This window comes from Crocodylus porosus, unplaced genomic scaffold, assembly GCF_001723895.1.
Source record: "Crocodylus porosus isolate Cpor-Errol unplaced genomic scaffold, CroPor_comp1, whole genome shotgun sequence".
NCBI lineage: Eukaryota > Metazoa > Chordata > Crocodylia > Crocodylidae > Crocodylus > Crocodylus porosus.
Genome location: NW_017728909.1, coordinates 54,825,413 through 54,845,068, shown reverse-complemented (window position 1 = coordinate 54,845,068; position 19,656 = coordinate 54,825,413). Strand labels below are relative to the sequence as shown.

Here is a 19,656-nt window from a genome sequence, read left to right as displayed (position 1 = left end):
TGGAGGAAGTCCCGTGCATGCTCTGCAGTGAACCTGGAAGTGGACTGGAAGGTCCACTTCCAAGTCTGCTGTTGAGCATGCTGGGAACTTCCCACCCCATGCTCCCATGCGATGCTCCATCTACCCCACCATCTCAATGTTCATGAGCCACACCTGATACCTTGAGGTATGTAGAAAAAATACATAAGCTGTGTCTACGGTTGAATCATCAAATCTTTCCAAATCAATTCAGAGGCTTCTGATTCGATTTGGAGAGATTGATGGGTCTCCTGAGTCAATTTGGATTCAGAGATTTGGCCACCAAATTAGGCTGAATCTCATTCGAATCGAATCAGTGACCAAAGCTTCGCACAGCCCTAGTACAGATTGCAATTTGCCAGCAAGGGAAAACTAGGTTAGATAAAACCCTATGATTTGGACATTCCTCAGAGAGATGCTATTTGTGGTGTCAGAGACACAGTTACAAGTCTTTTGACATATAAAAATATAACAAAGGGCTATTCCTTTCCTTACTTGATGCATTTCTCCCCCTGGGATGCTTGACTGAGCTATGACTGCAGAAGAAATTTAGGAGCTAGCTCTGTTTGCACTAAAAATAATAATTGTTGCTTCTGTAATCTAATGAAGGCAAAAATTAAAAAAAAAGGATTAAGTAAGAGCAGCAGTAGCAGTTTAAAAAGAGATCTAACTTATTTATATCAAAGTGCTCCTGATCTAGCACAAATTTTAATTTAATGGAAAGACTAAATGGTAGTTCTTCACATGGATGACAGCTGTACCCTTTAGTGAAGTAAAAAAATTATATTTCAGAGTATCGAACAGAACTGAATTGTTTCTATTGTGACAAATGCAATAAATGTAGCAGAGTGGTCAGTCATAGTATACTGCAGTAAACTTTTCCCTATAAACATGAATTACTCACTAGACTCTCAACTTCATGTTCTCAGAGGTCTCCAAAACCATATACCAGACTCTCTGAAAATAGCCTGATGCATAGCATGTAAATAATTCACAAAAATTATGGCATATGCCAACATGCATTAGGTATGCGATTGATAAGACTTCACATCTACACAGTCAAAAGGAAAAAGATGGATAGGGAAAAGCTGCTGACAATATTTAGCTGGAAAAAGAAATCATTTGTCTCAGAGTAATATGCACGGAGATTTAAGTCATAAGAACAACACACTTACAAAAAATATTTTGCGATGGAAATACACTGGAATCTAAACACTCAAAATAGGGATAAATGGTAGGTATTTTAAAAGTATCATCACTACAGCATTTATTAGATGCTTCTTCTCAAGGGAATCATTTTTGTGAATCCTTTTTTACCTCTGAATCATCTTAAGAGTGATGTTTATTTGTATTTCTGAAACCAAACCACATATTTGTTCTGAATTTAGATTCATCATCTGAGTCACTTTATATAAAATAAAAATCCACTGCTTCTTAGTATGACAAATATTTTCTGAAGGTAGCAAAAAGCTCAAATTCTCTGCCTGAATAGCCAGTAATATCTTATTCTCCAAGTACATCTAGAAAAGTAGAAAAGTTCAGTTCACCCTTGATACTGACACACACCTATTTTTAAAACATCCTATTATGTTTCAAATAGGAAATGTATTTTAAAAGTAGGCTTCTCATCAAAGACACCATATATCATATATACATGGAAGTGTTATTGGAATTTCTACATGTGTAAATGAAATTTTTAAAAATGATTACAATACTAAAACCTGCATTGTCCCTACTATGAATAAATGATCATTCATTTGTCTCATGAATAAACAAAGACCTGTAAAAAAGCTTGAACTGTGTAATCCCTATGTCTAGATCTGGGAGGTTTCCTTGGTAACAATGCAAAAACAGCAGGGAATGTCTATGCATCCTATGAACAGTATGTAACATGCGGGTGCTGTTTCCTGGTATCTGTGGATATCTGTAAAGGAATGCAAAAAATATATTCATCATTCTATAATAAGCTCTTCAGAAAGAAACAGCAGTGGTGGCCAGCAGACTATTTAGTAATCTTTTTTCAATGCAAAATCTTGGTTTAGCTGACAGGGATGATAATTTGAGATGCCAAACACATTCTTTTCTTGAGAATGTAAGGAATTCAGTACAAAGCCCATTAATTTACTTTATTTTCATTCTTTTATCTGAATTTCAAATAGATGTTATTCTGTTGTTGTGTACAATTTATTTGTAATAGTCTTCCCTAATGTTGGTAATGTGGAAAAATTCTAGCAAGCTTCATTAAACAACGAGTCTTTCAAATAGGATTAAATATGCTGATTTAAGGCCCTTGGGTATAAAAGGCCTTGTTAGGGGGAAATCTGCTCTGTAGGAAAGAACCTGTGGAAGTCATTCTGATGGATATTAGGCAACTATCATTCTGATCTTAATTATCCCTGGAGAGTTACTCTAGATTTACTGTGGAGAGACTCCACTGGAGAAACAATTCTGCCAGTGTAATTGGCATCAGACACTTGCTTTAGTTTGGAGTAACTGAGACGATGAGAATCTAGCTCTATATCCCGGTTTTTAAGAATGGATATATAGGGTCATTCAGGATATGAAACCTACTCCTGTAATTGTCTAAGAGATTAGCTACCTTATAAACTATCTGAGTAAGAGCCATATTTCATTTAGAAAACTATTTCAAAAGAATCAATTGATTTTCTGCCCGCTGCTCAAACCAGCTGACCCTTAAAACTGAAACACTGCTAGACAGAAACAGCGAACTAGGAGTATACCTTTGACAAATCAATTATCATATTAACTGGCATCTTTGATACTCAGCTAGACTGCTGGATGCAGATCATGTTCAATAATTCACTGATGAAATAAAACAGTGTCCATTTGTTTAAGCAGTGAATATGATCTTTCAATTGACCTCCTCGCAATGTCAACCAGAATGCTACAGATTAATAAGGATACAGAGACTGGTACAGTTTCCAGTGAACTGAACAAGTGTTTGCATTTACTAGTTCAACCAGCAGTGAGCCATGTACGCAATAAAAGACCACTAGGGAAAAATGAATTGAGATCAGTGTAGTGGCATACCAGGGAAGTCATGGCAACAAAACGCTGCCACAGAAATAATTTGATGTGCTTGTCAAAATAAGTGTCACCAGTTGGCATTTACGTTGCCATGGATGAAGATTTTCCTATGGTAGTCAGTGATTTTGGTTCTGAAATATATGACAGACTTCTCAAGAGTTAAGCACTTGTGGATTAAGCTGAATCACTTGCTGATCATAATTATCTAGTACACATATGCCAGTGTATTTAATCAGTCAGTCATAATCACAATAGATAGTAACTGGCCTATACAACAAAAAATGTTAGGCAACATCTTTTCTTCACAGAACACTGAGATGAACACTGAATTTGGAATAGAACCTGAGGATAGATACAGTACTTAGTTTGAGTATTATGCATTTATCCCCTGAGAGATAAAAGATGTTTTGTGATTATTCAGAGTGAGTTATTGCCATGAGTTGTCCTTACCCTCTGGACAAATATTTCCCTATCTAGCACAAGAACAAATGCAAACAATTAAAACAGCTCCATCTCAAGTAGCATATAAATGAATATATCATATAGAGAAATGTGCGATTGAAATATATCAGGGGCGGGCAATTATTTCGGGCGGAAGGCCGCTTACCCAGTTTTGGCAGGCTGTTGAGGGCCTCATGGGTAGCCCTGCCCCTTGACAGGTGCCCTGCACCCTGGTCTCCATCTTGGGACCAATGTCCCAGCACCTGTGGGGCCCAAAGCGGGGCACAGGCTGGCAGGGGTCCATGGAGCTGGGCTGCGCTGCACCAGCAGGGAGAGCTGGCCCAGCTCCACAGAGCCCCTGCCAGCTGGGACCCTGCACTCCTGCCACCCTACTCTGGGCCCCAATGGCACTGGCCCCTGGGCACTGGTGTGGGCCCCATGCTCCCGCTGGCTCCCTGCCCACTCACTCCCAGTGTTCCCCAGCCCCACAGTACAGGTGGGGGGCAGCGCACAGCCCCAACCCCCTGCTCGCTGGCAGGGAAGAAGCTGGTGCTGAGCGCAGGGGAAAGCAGCCCCTCGCCTGCCCCATGACCGGTGCTCCCAGTCCATGTGGGGCTGTCTGGAGCAGGCACAGGCAGCCCCACACAGCTGCAGCATGGGCGCCAGCCATGTGGTGAGCAAGGGGCTGCTTTTCCACGTGCTCAGCACCAGCTTATAACCTGGCCTTGCTGCCAACCTGGGCTCCATACTGGCTCCGGGCTTGCCCGTGGGGGCTGTGCATGGCGGCAGCAGCTGCAGCCCCCCTGCATGCCATGCCAGGCAGTGTTGGCTGCTGCTGTCTCCCCAGAGCTCACGCTCTGGTCAGCCCACAGGCGGCAGTGCCAAACACTGCCTGGCATGGCAAGCAGGGGGGCTGCACTGCTGTCGCCACATGCAGCCCTGACAGGCAAGGCCAGAGCCAGCGCAGGGCCCAGGCTGGCAGTGGGGGCAGGTTACAAGATGGTGCTGAGCATGGGGGGTGGGGAAGCAGCCCCTCATCTGCCCCATGCCCAGTGCACCACGCTGCAGCCACTCGCAGCCAGCTTGGGGCTGCCTGTGCCTGCTCTGGACAGCTCTGCGCGGGTTGCAAGCAGCTGCAGCGCGGGGCGCAGGCCAGGGGGCGGGGGAGTGACAGCTTTTATCTGCACTGGGAAGGAGCCCAGGGAAAAGCCGAGTGCAGGGGCAGGCTTGATCGTCCTCACCTCCTCTCACTGATCGGCTGATTTCTTCTTAGGTAACTGATCTAACATCTTGCAGAAGAGCCAGCTTTCTTCAACAAGGGAGTCCATGAATGGCTCTATACTCTCTTTTTTGCCAGGAAAAAGTCTCTTCTCCTGGCATAAACAGAGTACCTGTTTGTGGCCATGGTCCTCCAGCTAGCAAGAGGGCCTACCATGCAAAGGGTGTCTTGACTTGCTCTTTTCCCACTTCCTTCTGCACAAGTTGACACTTTATCATCAACATTGATGAACTCTTGGAAGTCAGTGGGACAACCCATTTCTCCCTAAAGTTCAGCTGAGTCAGGATCATCTCACTCAAACTCATTTTCTTCGGCAGCCTTGGTGCCAAAGCCACCATTCACAAAGCCATTCATGATGACGTGGGATGGAACTTTATCCCATACAGTAACAGTATTTCTTCCAGCATCAAGAATGTTCAATTTTTGTGGATCTGTTACAATCCTGGAAACTTCTGCAGCAGATAACACACCGCTTATTTCATATACCATGTTAATTTGGAATACTATTCCGTGATCTAGGGACTGCATGTAGCTCATGGTGTTTGTTGGGAGAAAACATACACACATGTGCTTTAGACCTAATCCTTTCCAATTGTGGGCTGCACAATTATCAATTAGAAGACGCACATTTTGGTTTTGACATGCCATTCTCCATTCATATTGAAACAGTCACTCTCAAAACAACTTTACTCTCATTCATACATTTTTGTTGGCAGTTGTTTCAAGCCTTTCATACACCAGGGATTTTCAGCCTTCCCCACTACCATCAGCACTACAGCAAAATAGCACAGTGAACCTTTCTTTTCTTTTCTTCCTGCTGTGACATGCTTCTCATTTAAGTATCAGTGTCTTGTCAGGTTGCAGGTTATACCATCTCAACAGCATTAAATGTGTTCTTTGCTGTGTATTTGTCCAAAATTGGTTTTGCACTTCCTTGCCAATTTTCCACAGGCATGACAGATGGAATATCCTTTGCTGCATGCAAAAAGTGAAATGATGTTGTGATGATGTTGCGATCTCTAGAAGCAACCACTAGATCAGTGAGGCTTGATTACTAGCTTCTCTTCAGTTTTGTTTGCTTTCTCTTTACTCAAATATTGGGATATTATTTGCCCTTATATCACAAAACCAGTTGAGCAGTTCTTCTACATCCATATGCTTTGCACCTTGGATTCTTTTCCTTATCTCAGTTTCATGTTCTTCCATTGCATCTTCGCTACCAAATCCCAATTCTTCAAATAGGTTGAAAGGGCAGAAAGAGGAATTTCCTACTAAGCAATTTCTGTTTTGGATTTCATTTTCTTATCTACTTCATATATCATTTTCAACTTCTGTGAAATTTTGAACTTACTGTACTTCTTAGTTTCCATGATGCTCGCCTCTGCTGAATTTGCACACTACCGAAAGGTATGTACAGTTCTGGCAATGTAAAATTACTGGCATGTGGTGGGGTCTGCTGCTATGCATGGCATACAAGCCTGCACACTAGAAAACGATACCATCTCTGCAAACTACAATTGCAGTGTTATCTACACTTCAAAGTAAATAAAAAAGTTTTCACGGGTTTATGATCCAAAGAATCAAAAAAAGGCTTTGAATTTCAAAGTTGTCATATTTTGAATTATCCATATACAAAAAACTATTCTTTTGGCTGGGAAGGGACAATGGCTTCAAAGTATCAAATATTTTGAACTATCTGATATCAAACTAACGAGGTTTTACCGTAAAAGTTTTCAGTAGGAATAACAAGGGCAAAAATCTTAACTAGCTTTTATAATAAAACTTGATCAGTTTATGAAAGGCATTATGTGCCATAGCTGCCCTTGATAGCAGGGTACTGGACTCAGTGACCCAGAAGACCCTCTCTCATCCTATTTTCCTACAGTTATGTAAACAGTCCTTTTGAATCAGTGTAATGTCATACTTTCTGTGAGCAAGGGTATTGTATTATGGCACATAATGAAGACTCTCTAAATCCAAGGAATGGGCCTAATAAAGACTCTATTCTTTCAGTTTCATTACAGGAATTTCAGCAGCGTTCATGTTTTAAGTTGTTTACCTTCAGTCAAATTTCACTCACCTCTTTCATTTCTAGAGCTGGAAATCTGCTCCTTAAAACAGGAGTGAATGTTAGCATAAAAAGTTTGTAATCTCTTTTCATAAAATTCAACTTCCACAAAGCACAGGTTCCTTAAATTTCATACTGTTCACAGCTGAAGGAGACAGGAAACCAGACAGAGCCGATGTGAAATCCCAGCTCTAATAAGCACTTTCCAACATCTTCACTAACTGAAGTTTTAAACGTTTCTGAAAACGCAGGTGTGCAAATTACCCTTCATATACACACAGGAATTGTGTTTTCAGTATCCCCTTGAACACAGTTAAGCAACCTCCCACTAACATTTTTCAGGTCATAAAAGCTTTATGAGCTGAAAAGTTCTTTCAGACTTTTTAAGTTGTTAACCCATTCCCTTCCAGCATCATAATTTACCATTACAATCCACTGGCACTATAGAACACAAAAAGGCTGTGAGTAGCATTATTTCCTGTCTGATTGTTTCTTTCCAATGAAAGAGAAGACTCTTCACATTTGCTCAGTATAGTGGAGCATTGCTAATGTGATACCATAATACAGTGTGGAGATGTTCTTTCTTTGTATGTTGACTCCCATTCAGCACTGATTGTGAGCAAAAGTTTCCATACAAATTTATAAAATCCCAAGCACATTCTGTTATGGAACATGCACGCAGTCTTGTTTATTAGGAAAAAAGGGATGTGTCCCCATCTACAAATATAGTTTTCTTCATTAATTTGCACACCTGCTCAGGTGTCATTGGCCATCAGAAATGGCAAACATTATATATTCCTCATTAATTTGTGCACCTGGACCAGATTTACACGCCAATATGTGGGTTGTTTGTACAATAAGTTTTTCATAGGAAAGTGCTGTATTCCTGTTACAAATATATACAAATATACAGCGTAATCCATTCAGCTATATTCTCTTTTTTATCAGTGCTTCAGTGTATTATTAAAATACAATGAAGTGCTTGATTTTCAGCCAGGCCTCAAACCATCTCTATTTCCCTGGGCACAGTTTTACGTCTACAAGAAAATTCATTCATACATACAAAATTAGTTGTAGGCACACATTTTAGCAGCTAGATATCTTATTATTTAATTTCTGCAGAGAGGCTTCTCATGATACCTAGTATAATATTTTAAGCCTACAAGTGTACATTCATCTTAAATACATTTAAAATCAAATTCAGGATGTGTATTGTACTGCATGGTACACTAAATTATGAGAGTCTAGAACAGCCTAATAACCTAGTTAGCAATTTTCATCAAAATTCATTCAACGTGCCACATCAGTTATGGGTTATATGAATGCAAGACAACAAAAAGAACACAAATCTGTAGCACACTTCATCTAAGGACAGTGGACTTTCTCACAAAGTCGATACCAACTTATGGCTGACCATGTGTACATCTGGAATTGTGGAGACAGCAGAAAGAAACCTTTCCCCATTCCAACTCTCAAAGATGCTACCTACAGGTAAAGCTACTAGACACAGGAGACCAAGGAACTAGGATTACATGCTACTGCACTTCCATAGAGCTATATTTAAACTGTTGTTTTCACCACATGTACACATACTGACAGTTAGGAGGCAAAAAGTAGAATTCAATCACTAATAGTAGCAAATACAAAAGGATTACGTACATTTGTATATAACAGGTTGTACTACATGTACCTAAAATTCCTTTATAACAGTAAATGCTATTTAGATACAAGAGTTTGTAGGACTTTATATATAGGTTGTCATTTGTGAAGTGATACTTATACCTTGTTGGCTTCAAAATCATAGAAGAAGGTTTGTTCTATTGTTTGCTAATTGTTTTAAAAGCAATAAATAGTACTGCAATCAAAATCTGCTGGTGCAAATGAGGAAACACTGTTTTACTAAAGACAATTATTTTGAAAATTAATTCTTGTTATTATTAATTCTTGTTTCATAACATAAAAGTCAATGATGTTTATATAGGTCCCTTATGACCATGAATCAACTTACATAAAAGTAGGACAGAAAGAAGGGTTGTGCTGTGGACTGTAATAGCTCTCTATCACATTGCATATGTTAGTACCATTTGTCACGTTTCCCCCTCTTTAGCACCTACTGCATGCATCTCATTCTACACAGAAGCAAGTTTATGTACTAAAAAGCAGTAAAGTGAAAATGTGCTTGACAGGGTCTGGCAAATGCATCACTGGGTGTGAAAACAATGAAAAACTAAACAGAAGCTGATCAAAATCCTCACAAAAAACACGCCTTTGGCTTGTTTGTGAAAAAGGGAGCAAACTCATATATATCAATACTTTAGATGCTGGGGAATTTATAAACAATGGTTGTTAGATTCTGGAAACAGGAAAAGAAAGAAAACCCCACTTTAATCCTTCACAAAGCAGATGCTAAACACCTTATATTTTAAGTCAGAAGGGGAAACTGCCATTTGGGGAATTCTACCTTATTTCTACAGGAATTGTTTTACTGTATATCTCAGGGGTGCTTGACCCCTGGCCCGCAGAGCTATGTCATCTGTCCTGCATGAGTCCCAAAATCAGGCAGCTTGGGAACATTAATTACTATTTCCCAGCTGTCAAATTTCCAGACCCATGGGGAGCCCCGCTAGCTGACAGCATGGCCCTGCAAGCTAGATTGGGCACATGAGGCTGAGGCAGCGCAGGGCCCGATCCAGGTGGTGCAGGGAGGGATCAGAGTGCGTGGGGCCCAATCCAAGCCATACAGGCTAAGCCTGGAAATGCAAGTCCTGATCCAGGCAGCACAGGGACCGATCCAGTCACATGGGACCCCATCCAGAAATGCAGAGCCCATCCCTGCACACCAACCCCATGTAGGATATAGCCCGTGGACCAGCCCTGCACCACTTACCCAGTCCACAGAGCCAAAAGTTTGATCATCACGGTATACATAATTGAATAAATCACCCTTCATGGCAGAACTGAAAAACTCTGTGTTTCAGCAATTCATACACAGGCCAACGAACATTTGGGCACATACTTATGCAAATACAGACACAGAGGCTTGTTAGCTGAAGATGCTAACAGAAGAGGAACTTTTAAGAAAGACTATTCTAAGAACTAGCTGCACTGTTGGTCATGCAGCCAACAAGGGACCTGTAATTCAGGCAGTGACAGCCTTCCCACTGTTCCAAGAAAAGACATAAGGAAGAACCATGCCAGTACATACTCACTGATGCAGTAGTGCAACATCATGTTATGCAGTAGTGCCCCCCCCAGAGCACATTACATTTGGAGAAATAAAGGTTCCCTACACTCCAAACCTCTAAGCCCTTTCTGCACACCTAACTGAATGAAGGACATAGTAACACTACAAGGCCTGTTTTATTCCATGCACAGCTATCTGTGGTCTAGCTCAACAATACAAAGGAGGAAAGGTAGTTCTCTAGCTGACTGTTAACTGTTGGGCTGAATTAACAGAAATTTCACGGATTCAGGAATATTCTGCATTTATCTTAAATTCTATCTATATAACTTGATCATTTAGTTCATCTCATTATGACTTCCTAAGTGCAGCCAGCACACAGAACATCAGACTGTTGAGAGGTGTGATAACATGTTACTCATCACAGAGACAAAATTCAGCTTAAAGCAAAAAATAATATACTACTTAATATTAAGCCTCTATTGTTTTGAAGTATTTATCAACATTGTTCAGTTTACACATTACAGGCATAAAGTATAAGGCAAGCAAGGGTACAAATAATACTAGAAATATTAAGGGAGTGGCTTAGTGCCTTTTGTCCTTTGATTCACGCACATACCTCTATAAGAGTACCAGCCATCTTCCATTGAAATCAACAAAAGACTTGCATTAATTAGAATAGCTCTTGGATAAAGGCTTTAAAGTTGACGGGAATTATAGCCATGAATCAATGGGATGAGAGTATCTTAACTGGTGAAACGGAAGTGTAACGTTCAGCTAGGCTTCAAAACACAATACAACTATTTTCTGAGAAAATAATCATTATACAAGAATTAAATATAATATGATAATCATAGGACCAGATTATATTTTCATTTCCACTTTTTTCTCAGCTCTTTCATATCTCATTTTAAAGGGGTCACTGTACCAGAGAACTAAAATAACAATCATCTCTCATACAGAACACTTAAATTAAGGACTTGGTACTTTTAGGCTACTGTATTGCAGAAACATATAACCTGATAGTTCATTGCTAGTTCAGCAGTTTCTGTTCTGGATACCCATGAAATTAGAGCTGTATATACAAATACAGTGCCATCAGCTAAAAAAATCTGATGAACTTGTGAAAAGTCTGATAATTTGCAACACAGATTTTGTGAAGTAATCAGGAAAATTATGATGAAGATACTTCACAGAAACCTTGCTAGATATTCTGTCCCCAAATCCCACAACATCCATCAGTAGATGTAACAGAATATACCAACCTTTTTAGCAGATCACACTGTAAATGATATTGTTAATAGCTACAGACTAATGGAATGTTAACACAATCTACATTTAAGAGTAGTAATGCATGGCATGGAAGCTATGAAATTAAAATGCTTTGTTTCACAAATAAGCAAAGTTAAATCTCTAACTTGATTATGTATGATGCACCAATTATAATTATAAGTATGATGGATTCTTGCATCAACACTGAATTTTGCCCAAAGCCATTTATATGATAAGTTCTTAATGTATCTTAAAAAACTTACCAAAATGCATACTTAGCAAACGTACATTAAGCTTCTGTGTCGGCAAAGTGCAATGCTTCAGTGATCAAAAGATTGCCTCGATATATTTTAAAATACATGGGTTTGCTATAGAAAATTGTCTGCCGTTATTGACCACTGGTCTAAAAGGTAAAATCTTACCTGTATCATTGCCTGCGATTTTAATAACTATCATTTTTATATCACGTTCACTATCAGGATATGAAGTAGAGGGAGACACATCTTGAGGTCGTAAAGCCTCTGTGGCTTCCTCCACTTTAGGTGGTGTGGTAGGTCGTGCAACTGCAGTAGCAGTTGATGACGTGAAATATTCTTTATCAATGTCTGGCTCCACTGTCTTGCCTGTGAGATCATCATCAGTAGTGGCTTTGCTGGGAGAAGTAGATTCACCAATTATAATGATGTCACTGCTTCTTTCTTCATCATCTTCTGTGTAAATTATAGGTGGTAGTTTTTCAGTAACAAATGGTTTGGATGTTGAAGCAGGTTGGATTTTGTCCGCTGCATCAGTAAAAGATGAAGTTAAATCATGTAGTAGTGTTGTTTTCTCTGTAGAACTAGCTGAAACCATCATTGGTTCTGTTCCTTTAGGTTCGTCCAATATGCCTGAACCTTCTCCAGGCTGGGTTGTAAGAAGTTCCACAGTTTCCTCGGCTGTAGATTTCTCAGTGTGATGAGTGGTACTTTCGGTATGTGATGTCAACATTGATTCCCACCTCCCCGCACTTCTGTCTTCTTCCTTAACGGGGGTTCTTCTACTTCCATCCACTTCAGCTTCAGTACTTGGTGCTGCTGTTATAACTTCAGTGGTCTTTACTTTGTGTTCAGTAATCCCCTCAAGTTTGGGAGAAACTGCAAGTTGTGTGGTCCCAGTCATTGTTTCACCAGGTGTTTTTTCAGAAACTGTTACCTTTACATAGGGCGCTGCTGCTTCTGTAGCTGTAAATTTTTCATCATATGCTGAACCTGAACCTTCCACATCCTGCTTTGCTGTAATAGATGTTGGAGCCATTTCAGGTTTTGATGTTGGTCCAGGTAAAGGAACAAAAGACACTAGTACCTTAGAAACTGTTGCAGCAGAGTCTGTGGCAACAGCCAGTTCTTCCTTAGTTCGATCTTTGATAAAGTGTTCCTCTACAAAAACTCCTGTATCTGTTGTGCTTGTTTCTGTTCCCTCTGCGGGTATGGTGACATTAAAAGGAGCCTGATCCGTAATCTTCATTACTTCGGTGATTTCAGCTTCTGAAGTCACAAAAGCTGGGGAAACATCAAGTTCTGTAGGTGAAATTGCAACAGTAGCGTCTGCTGTTGTTATATTGCTAATTATAATAGGTTCTTTTGTCCCTGTAAAATCAATGCGCACTCTTTCTTCTATGTCTGAAATATGTGGGTATATAGTAGTCATTCTTTCTGCTTCTGTTACCAGCTCAACAGTACTTCCTTCATCCAACAAATTAACTGCACTCGTTACTTCATAAGTTTTTACAGTAGTGGATGCTAATGCAGGTGATTCTTCTTTACTGACTGTTCCAGCACTTATCTTCACACCTTCTGTAACTGCGTGTTTTGTAACTTTCTTCTCTGTAGGTGCAAAGTCTTCAGTAGGTGGTGCTATTGATTTTTCAGTGACCCTATCTCCTTCTATTTCTGTAGGAGAACGTGTTTTCCAAATATCACGATACCCTGAAACATCATCTCCTTCATGTTCTGTAAAACTCTTTGTCATTTGGATTTTGTCAGTTATGACCGTGGGTATGGCAGCTGGCAATTCTGTAGGTTGTGATGCTGGCACTGAAGACATAAAAGGCTCTACTGTTGCACTGCTTTGTTCCAGTGATTCTTTTGATACTGTAATTACTTCCAATTCTAAAGCTCTGCTTATGGAGAAGACACTTTTACCCTGATCTGAATCAGCTGATACAGCTGTAAATTTACTGCTTATGTCTGTTGGCTCAACGCTTACTGTAGTTCCACCTGTTGCTTCCTCTGGATGTACCCCATGCTCTGAAGCACCTACAGAAATCTGTGATCCATCTTCAGTATCATCTTCTGTATTTAAAATATCTATTGTTTCAGTATGAAACGTATCTTCAGCTACATATTTCTGATCCTTATCAGTTGACAGCAACATGCTTGAAACTTGAGGGGCAAGTGTGAATTTCTCACTTGGTACAAAGCCCATGGGTTCTGATATGTCCTTATCTGAGGCAGGAATTGCTGTTGTGATATAATAAGTTGTAACATCTGTTATTTTCTCTTCCGACGCTATAGTTCTTTCCTGTTTTCCCTCTTGCTCTGTTAAGGTGGCTGACCTTGTTGTTTGGTGAGGTGGGTAGATAATAGTTTGCATGCTCTCTCCTAAACTTTGTGGTGAGGGTGTACCTTCTTGTGAGAGAAGCGCAGATTCAGTTTCTGTCTGATTAATTGCTTGTACAGCTGTAGATAAGGGAACTCCGTATGACACTTCAGCATCAGTAGGCTGAACATCTTTCAAATCTTCTCCACTTCCTTCAGCTGATGCCTCATTTTCATCAAACAGAGTTACAGGGGAACTTACTCTAACCGCTGAAGTTGGCTCATGTGCTGTAGATGTTACACTGTCCTCGTCCAAGACAGTTTTTGATACAGTAATAACTCCTGATCCTGGCATTCTGCTAGAAGCCATAGTTCTTGAATCAGGCACAACAGTGTATGCGCTTGCTCTGCCCTCCTCCTCTGTTGTAATCTCTTCATGATCAGTGTATAGACCTTTGGGAATAACAACAGTTGTAAGCTTTTTGTCCGATTTTGCTTCCATTGATTTTTTTCTGGGTTCTTTCGTGGTTTGGGCTCCAAGATACATTTCCCCTCTTGTTAACGTGACTGAAGTGTCTGTTTCTGAAACCTCCCAGATGGATGTTTGCACTGAGGTCTCTACAGATGCTCTTATTGGACCAACCTCTATTTGTTCAGTCTGGCTCTCAAAAGTTTTCCATGAATCAGCAGGAATCTCAGTTCCAGGTGTTCTGCTCTGAAAAATTGTTGAGGTCACAAAAGCATCCTCAGTGCTTTCAGACCTACCTGGTTTCTCAGACAATTCTGCAACAGAATAAGCACGGTCCATCTCCTCTGGTGTGAATGCGCTTGCTGCTAACCTTGGTGTACTGTCAGATTCTGCCATTTGTAAGGAATCAGAAGTGTCCATTTTGCCATGTGTGACAGTCTGAGGTAGAGTAGTGGTTAACTTAATGTTGTCCTTGGGCATTTTTTCTTCCTGTTTTTTCTCCGCTACTTTTGTAGTTAGGCCTGTAGCTTCCTTTTCCAATTCCATGGCAATTTTTTCCAAATTAGGGATCTTCATTTTGGTGACAGCTGATTCCATAACAGAAGTATCAGAGACAGGAGGTGTTACAGTAACTTTAGAAGGTATCAGTTTTAGCTCTGATACACTTTCCAGAGGTATGTCCAGCTCAACAGATGGAGAATCTGAAACATTTTGTTCACCTAAAAAAAGATGTTAAACAATCATTTAGAAAAGGCATAAACAATGTTTTCCCGATGAAAACGGGATGTTAAACCTGAATAAAAGTTTTTAAAGAAATGTTGTTCACAAAGACTGAAGTCAGTACAGCTTGGAAGGTCAGTATACAAAACACATTACAGTACCACAGGGTTTATCCAAACTATACTAAATTTGTATTTTAGATAGGAGGTAAAGGTAAGAACAGTACATTTTTCAAGTAATGGCTTTAATTAATTTGCATTTAGTTAGTGCCTACAAAACAGGTTTTGTTTCTTTAATTTAAATGTTGGGTAAGTATTTTAAGGGATGGAAGTAAATTGAATATTACTACTTTTAGTTTAGGATATCCTATTACTCATAACTCCTTTGGAAAAATAGGCTTTGTCCTAAGAAAAGGGAGGTCAGTTTTATCTTTGGCTCCCTGAGCAGGAAGTACTATGTGGCCACAAACCACTACCATTGCAGGAAGAAATGTCTTGTGTTGCTGAACAACAGTAAAACAGCAACAAAAGCTCAGTAATGTCAGTAAATTATAATTTATTTGTATTTTGCACATATATTACCATAGATTGGGACTTTGTGCTAGATTCTATAAAAACACAAGAACAAAAATATTAATGTTACGATGCTATATTAACCTGCTCAGAAGCTTTGATATGACACTATACCATAAAAATACAAATACGATTTACTTTATTCTCTTGACTGAAATGTTACAAATTTTAATCTTTCATTTTCTATTTTTTTGCTAAAAGTCTCCCAGCATATTCAAATTATTCTTTTACAGTTAAACACAGAGATGTTTTCCAATTCACTTCATTGTTGTTATCCTATCTCTTGTTAGGAACTAGCAGCAGAATAAATGGTATGAGTGTTTTTTTCAAGGATTACTATAGCATACAATTCTACAGGAAGTAAAATACTAGCTTGGTATATTTTCAGTACATAATTACAAATCACAAAAAGGAACCCTTACAGCAGTAAGAGTGCACTTAGATAACATAAGCAAATATACCATCATCAAACACTGTATTACAATGCCACAAGATTGGATGTTGCTCATTTAACTATGCTCAGAAGTACTTGGATTTGTGGTAAAGGTGAGAACAATAACCACAGTTTTAAAAACAGCCATAGATAGGATCAAAAATCTATGATGAAATTATGTGAATCTTTGGAAAAAAATTTAAAGGAGTTAATCCTGCAGCTTTTCAAACACAAAACTACTCCCACTGAAGTATAAGATGTAAGAAGAGAACAAGATTGTGCCTTTGAATCATCAAACAAATACTGGGATGCTATCCTCCCTTGCAGATATCAAAGAACATTATGCATATAGATTAAGAGCAAAATATGGCTTTTAAAATCACCATAAGTACATGGGCAATATTTGCAAGAATTTTACTACATGATACCAGCACTAACTCCTTACAAACACAACACAACTCAGTGTACAGCCTCCAATATAGACAGACACAAAAGGTCAAAAGTTGATAGCTTAGGAGTTAAAAAATAAGCTCAGAAAAAATAAACATGCTCACTGTACAGCAGAGGTACTCAACCTCCAGGCCACAGGCCAAATGTGGCTCATGGACCCATCTCAGCTGACCTGCAGGGCTCCCCATGGGTCTCGAAATTTGGCAGCTGGGGAGCAGTGGCCATTAATATGGTCATCCTCCCTCTGCCAAAGCCCCAAACCCCATTCCCCTGCATGGCCAGTAGGAACCAAGTTATGCCTCTCTTCCCCTGCGGGACAGAGCCGTGCCCCTCCCACTTCTGAATCAGGACTTGGCATGCCCCCTTCCATAGAGGGCTGGGCCATGCCCACTTCCCTCCTGTTAAGGCTTGGCCATGTCCTCTTCCCCCATGGGCCTGTGTTAGGATCTGGCCATGCCCCCTTCTCCCCCAGGGTCAAGCCATGCCCCCTTTCCCTCTGTTAAGGCTGGGCTACACTACCTTCCCCCCGTGGGGCTTGGCCATGCCTACCTCCCCACCAGGGGTGGGCTACACACCTTTTCCTCTCCCCGGGGCCAGGTAAAGTTCCTTTTCCCTGTGGGGCTGTGTTGGGGCCAGCCTGCCCCTGATCCCCCCTCCTCACTCACCCTCACCTCTCCGCAGCCATATGGTGCCTGCCATGCCCACCCCGCACTGGATCAGGGGAACCAACTGCATCTGGCCAGCAGACAAACCAGGCACTGCCAATCTGGCCTACTGGACTAAAATGTTGGGCACCACTGATTTTGATCATTCAAAATAACGGAGCAAAAAAGTATGTCTTAATATGTCTGGAATTCAAGAAGCAAATAGGGAGGGTAGAACAGATAATAAAGAACAGGAAGAATTTTATAGAAAAAAAATTAGAAGCATGTAAATAAGCTCATAAACCTGCATAGGATATGTTCAAAATACTTTGTGGATGGGCAGGGCACATCCACAAAGCAAATATTTTCATGTGCACAGAGCTAATTAGACACCTCTTCCATATTTGGTCACCATGGCTTTCCATGTATAAATGAGGCCAAACAAAGAAATGCTTAGTACACATACCAAAATTTGAACATTTCATGCATAAAGACAAGCTATTTGATTTTATACTAAAGTTGACAGGAAGATAGGTAGGCACATGATGGATGTATGAATAGGAAGATTTACAGAGAAGACAGACAACAGAGAGAGGGGAAAAAAGAGTTTATGGCTGAAATTCAAGATTTCTGAATCAGTAGCAGTGAATATGAAAAAGGTGATAAGGAGGCAAAAATAATTGCAGTACAATAATTAAGGTGTTCTTCCTTATTAATGGAAAAGGGAAAGGGTTCTTATACTTATTAATTGTTTATATATTTTGGTGGCTTTAAGTTATTCATTTTCCAGCTTTTCATAGATTAGATTCATAGATTGTTTGGGGCTGGAAGGGACGTTGTAGATCATGGGGTCCAGTCCCACTGCACTAGGCAGGAAAGACAACTCGGGTCAAGTGACCCCAGCGAGGTGACTGTCTAGTCTCCTCTTGAAGATTTCCAAGGTAGGTGACTGCACCAGCACTGGAGGAAGTTTATTTCACAGTCTGGACATCCTGACTGTGAAGGAGTTTTTCCTGGAATTAAGTTTTTTTATACTGAAACATTAAAATGAATGCAGTAGAGACTTTGTGAAATCTCCTCTAAAAAACACAGTCTTGATTTGAGCAATCTTAAACTTGGAATTTCATCTTTGAGGATATAATAACTAAAAATGGATGTTTATTGGTCTGCCGGTACAAAATTGCTTGCATTCTTCCAAGTAAAATAATAGTTATTACATATTTCTATAAAACTCAGATTTGCCTTACAGCTACTTTATTTGTGAAGAAAAGAAAATAAACATGTTGTACATTGCCGTACCAATCCCATTATATGTATGTATGTATATAAGTGTGTGTATATACCTATAACTATAGATATAGATATGTATAATTCAGTAAATATATACATATGTGTGTGCAAGCACACACTCATACATACACATATTTATAACTACACAATGATTTGCCTCATCCAGGGTCACTGTGAAGGCAGTACAAACCATGCAGTTGTATGGGACACCAAAGTCATTGGGGCCCAGTAGAGTTCATTATACAATAATAAATACTCTTACAGTATATCTATTGATGTTCTTTCTGCTTTATTTCCTGTTTTATCCCCCTCATCCACTTTGGTTTTTAGCATAGTTGTTTTTGAAAGCATGTGGTTCCCAAAAGGTGGCTGTCTTCAGCCCAGAATGATATGATCCAAACTACCCAGATGCTTGGAAATATTTGGAGCTAAGGTTTTAGTTTGGGTCCATCTCTAATTCAGAGTTATAACTAGAATACAGAGGTTATCATATATTTCAAGAACATTAAAATTCAATAGAGCTGGGCAAAAATACTTCATATTAAAAAAAAAGCAAGAGATTGTATTCGAAGCCTTTGCATCATTGATTATTAATAAGTGATTAAGTGACCAGCAAGTTTTCATGAAAAGGTGTTCAAATTGTAAACATTATACAAATTCACGCACTGTTATATGCTTTTCATCACTCCATAAATTCAAATCTCTTGGTAAAATTTCAGGAGACACAAACAAACCAAAAAATACTCTATTATCAGATATTTGGTTTAGCAAATACTAGCTGACCAAATGTAATGCCTAGTGTGTAAAGGTGCTTTTTTGTAAAGACTACTGTAGCCTTCTTTTTGATTTATATTAAATTTAAAAACCACAAAAATAAGGTTGTTTTGTTGCTCCAGCCCAGGTTTAAGTGCCTGATTCCAAATCCATATGTTTTGCATTACTGTACTTCTTGAATCATATGTTCAATAGGCTATCTGCTTTGTGCTTCTCTTTATGTATGATATTAGACAAATTTTGTTAATAAAGCTATTAGTGTCAAAAAAATAAATGATCTAACGGATCTTACATCAAAGATCATCTAAATGATCTAAATGATGTAAGATCATCTAAATGATCCTACATCAAAGGCTATCTTATATTTTATTTGATGCCTTTTATATTACAAACCATCAGGTTGATTTGGTAAGAAATCTAT

At 39.5% G+C, this 19,656-nt stretch overlaps 1 protein-coding gene across 2 annotated transcripts in view; it reads right to left on the bottom strand.

Annotated features, from left to right (window-relative positions):
- VCAN (versican) overlaps positions 1-19,656 on the bottom strand; it is a 150,121-nt gene that overhangs the window by 64,986 nt on the left and 65,479 nt on the right. Inside the window, exon 7 of one of the 2 annotated variants that reach the window (XM_019532324.1) lies at positions 11,730-15,071. The exons of the other annotated variant lie outside the window; for it this stretch is intronic. Within the exon in view, the coding sequence (XP_019387869.1) occupies positions 11,730-15,071 (3,342 nt within the window). The remainder of the gene's footprint in view (positions 1-11,729; positions 15,072-19,656) is intronic. 2 annotated transcript variants of the gene reach the window in all.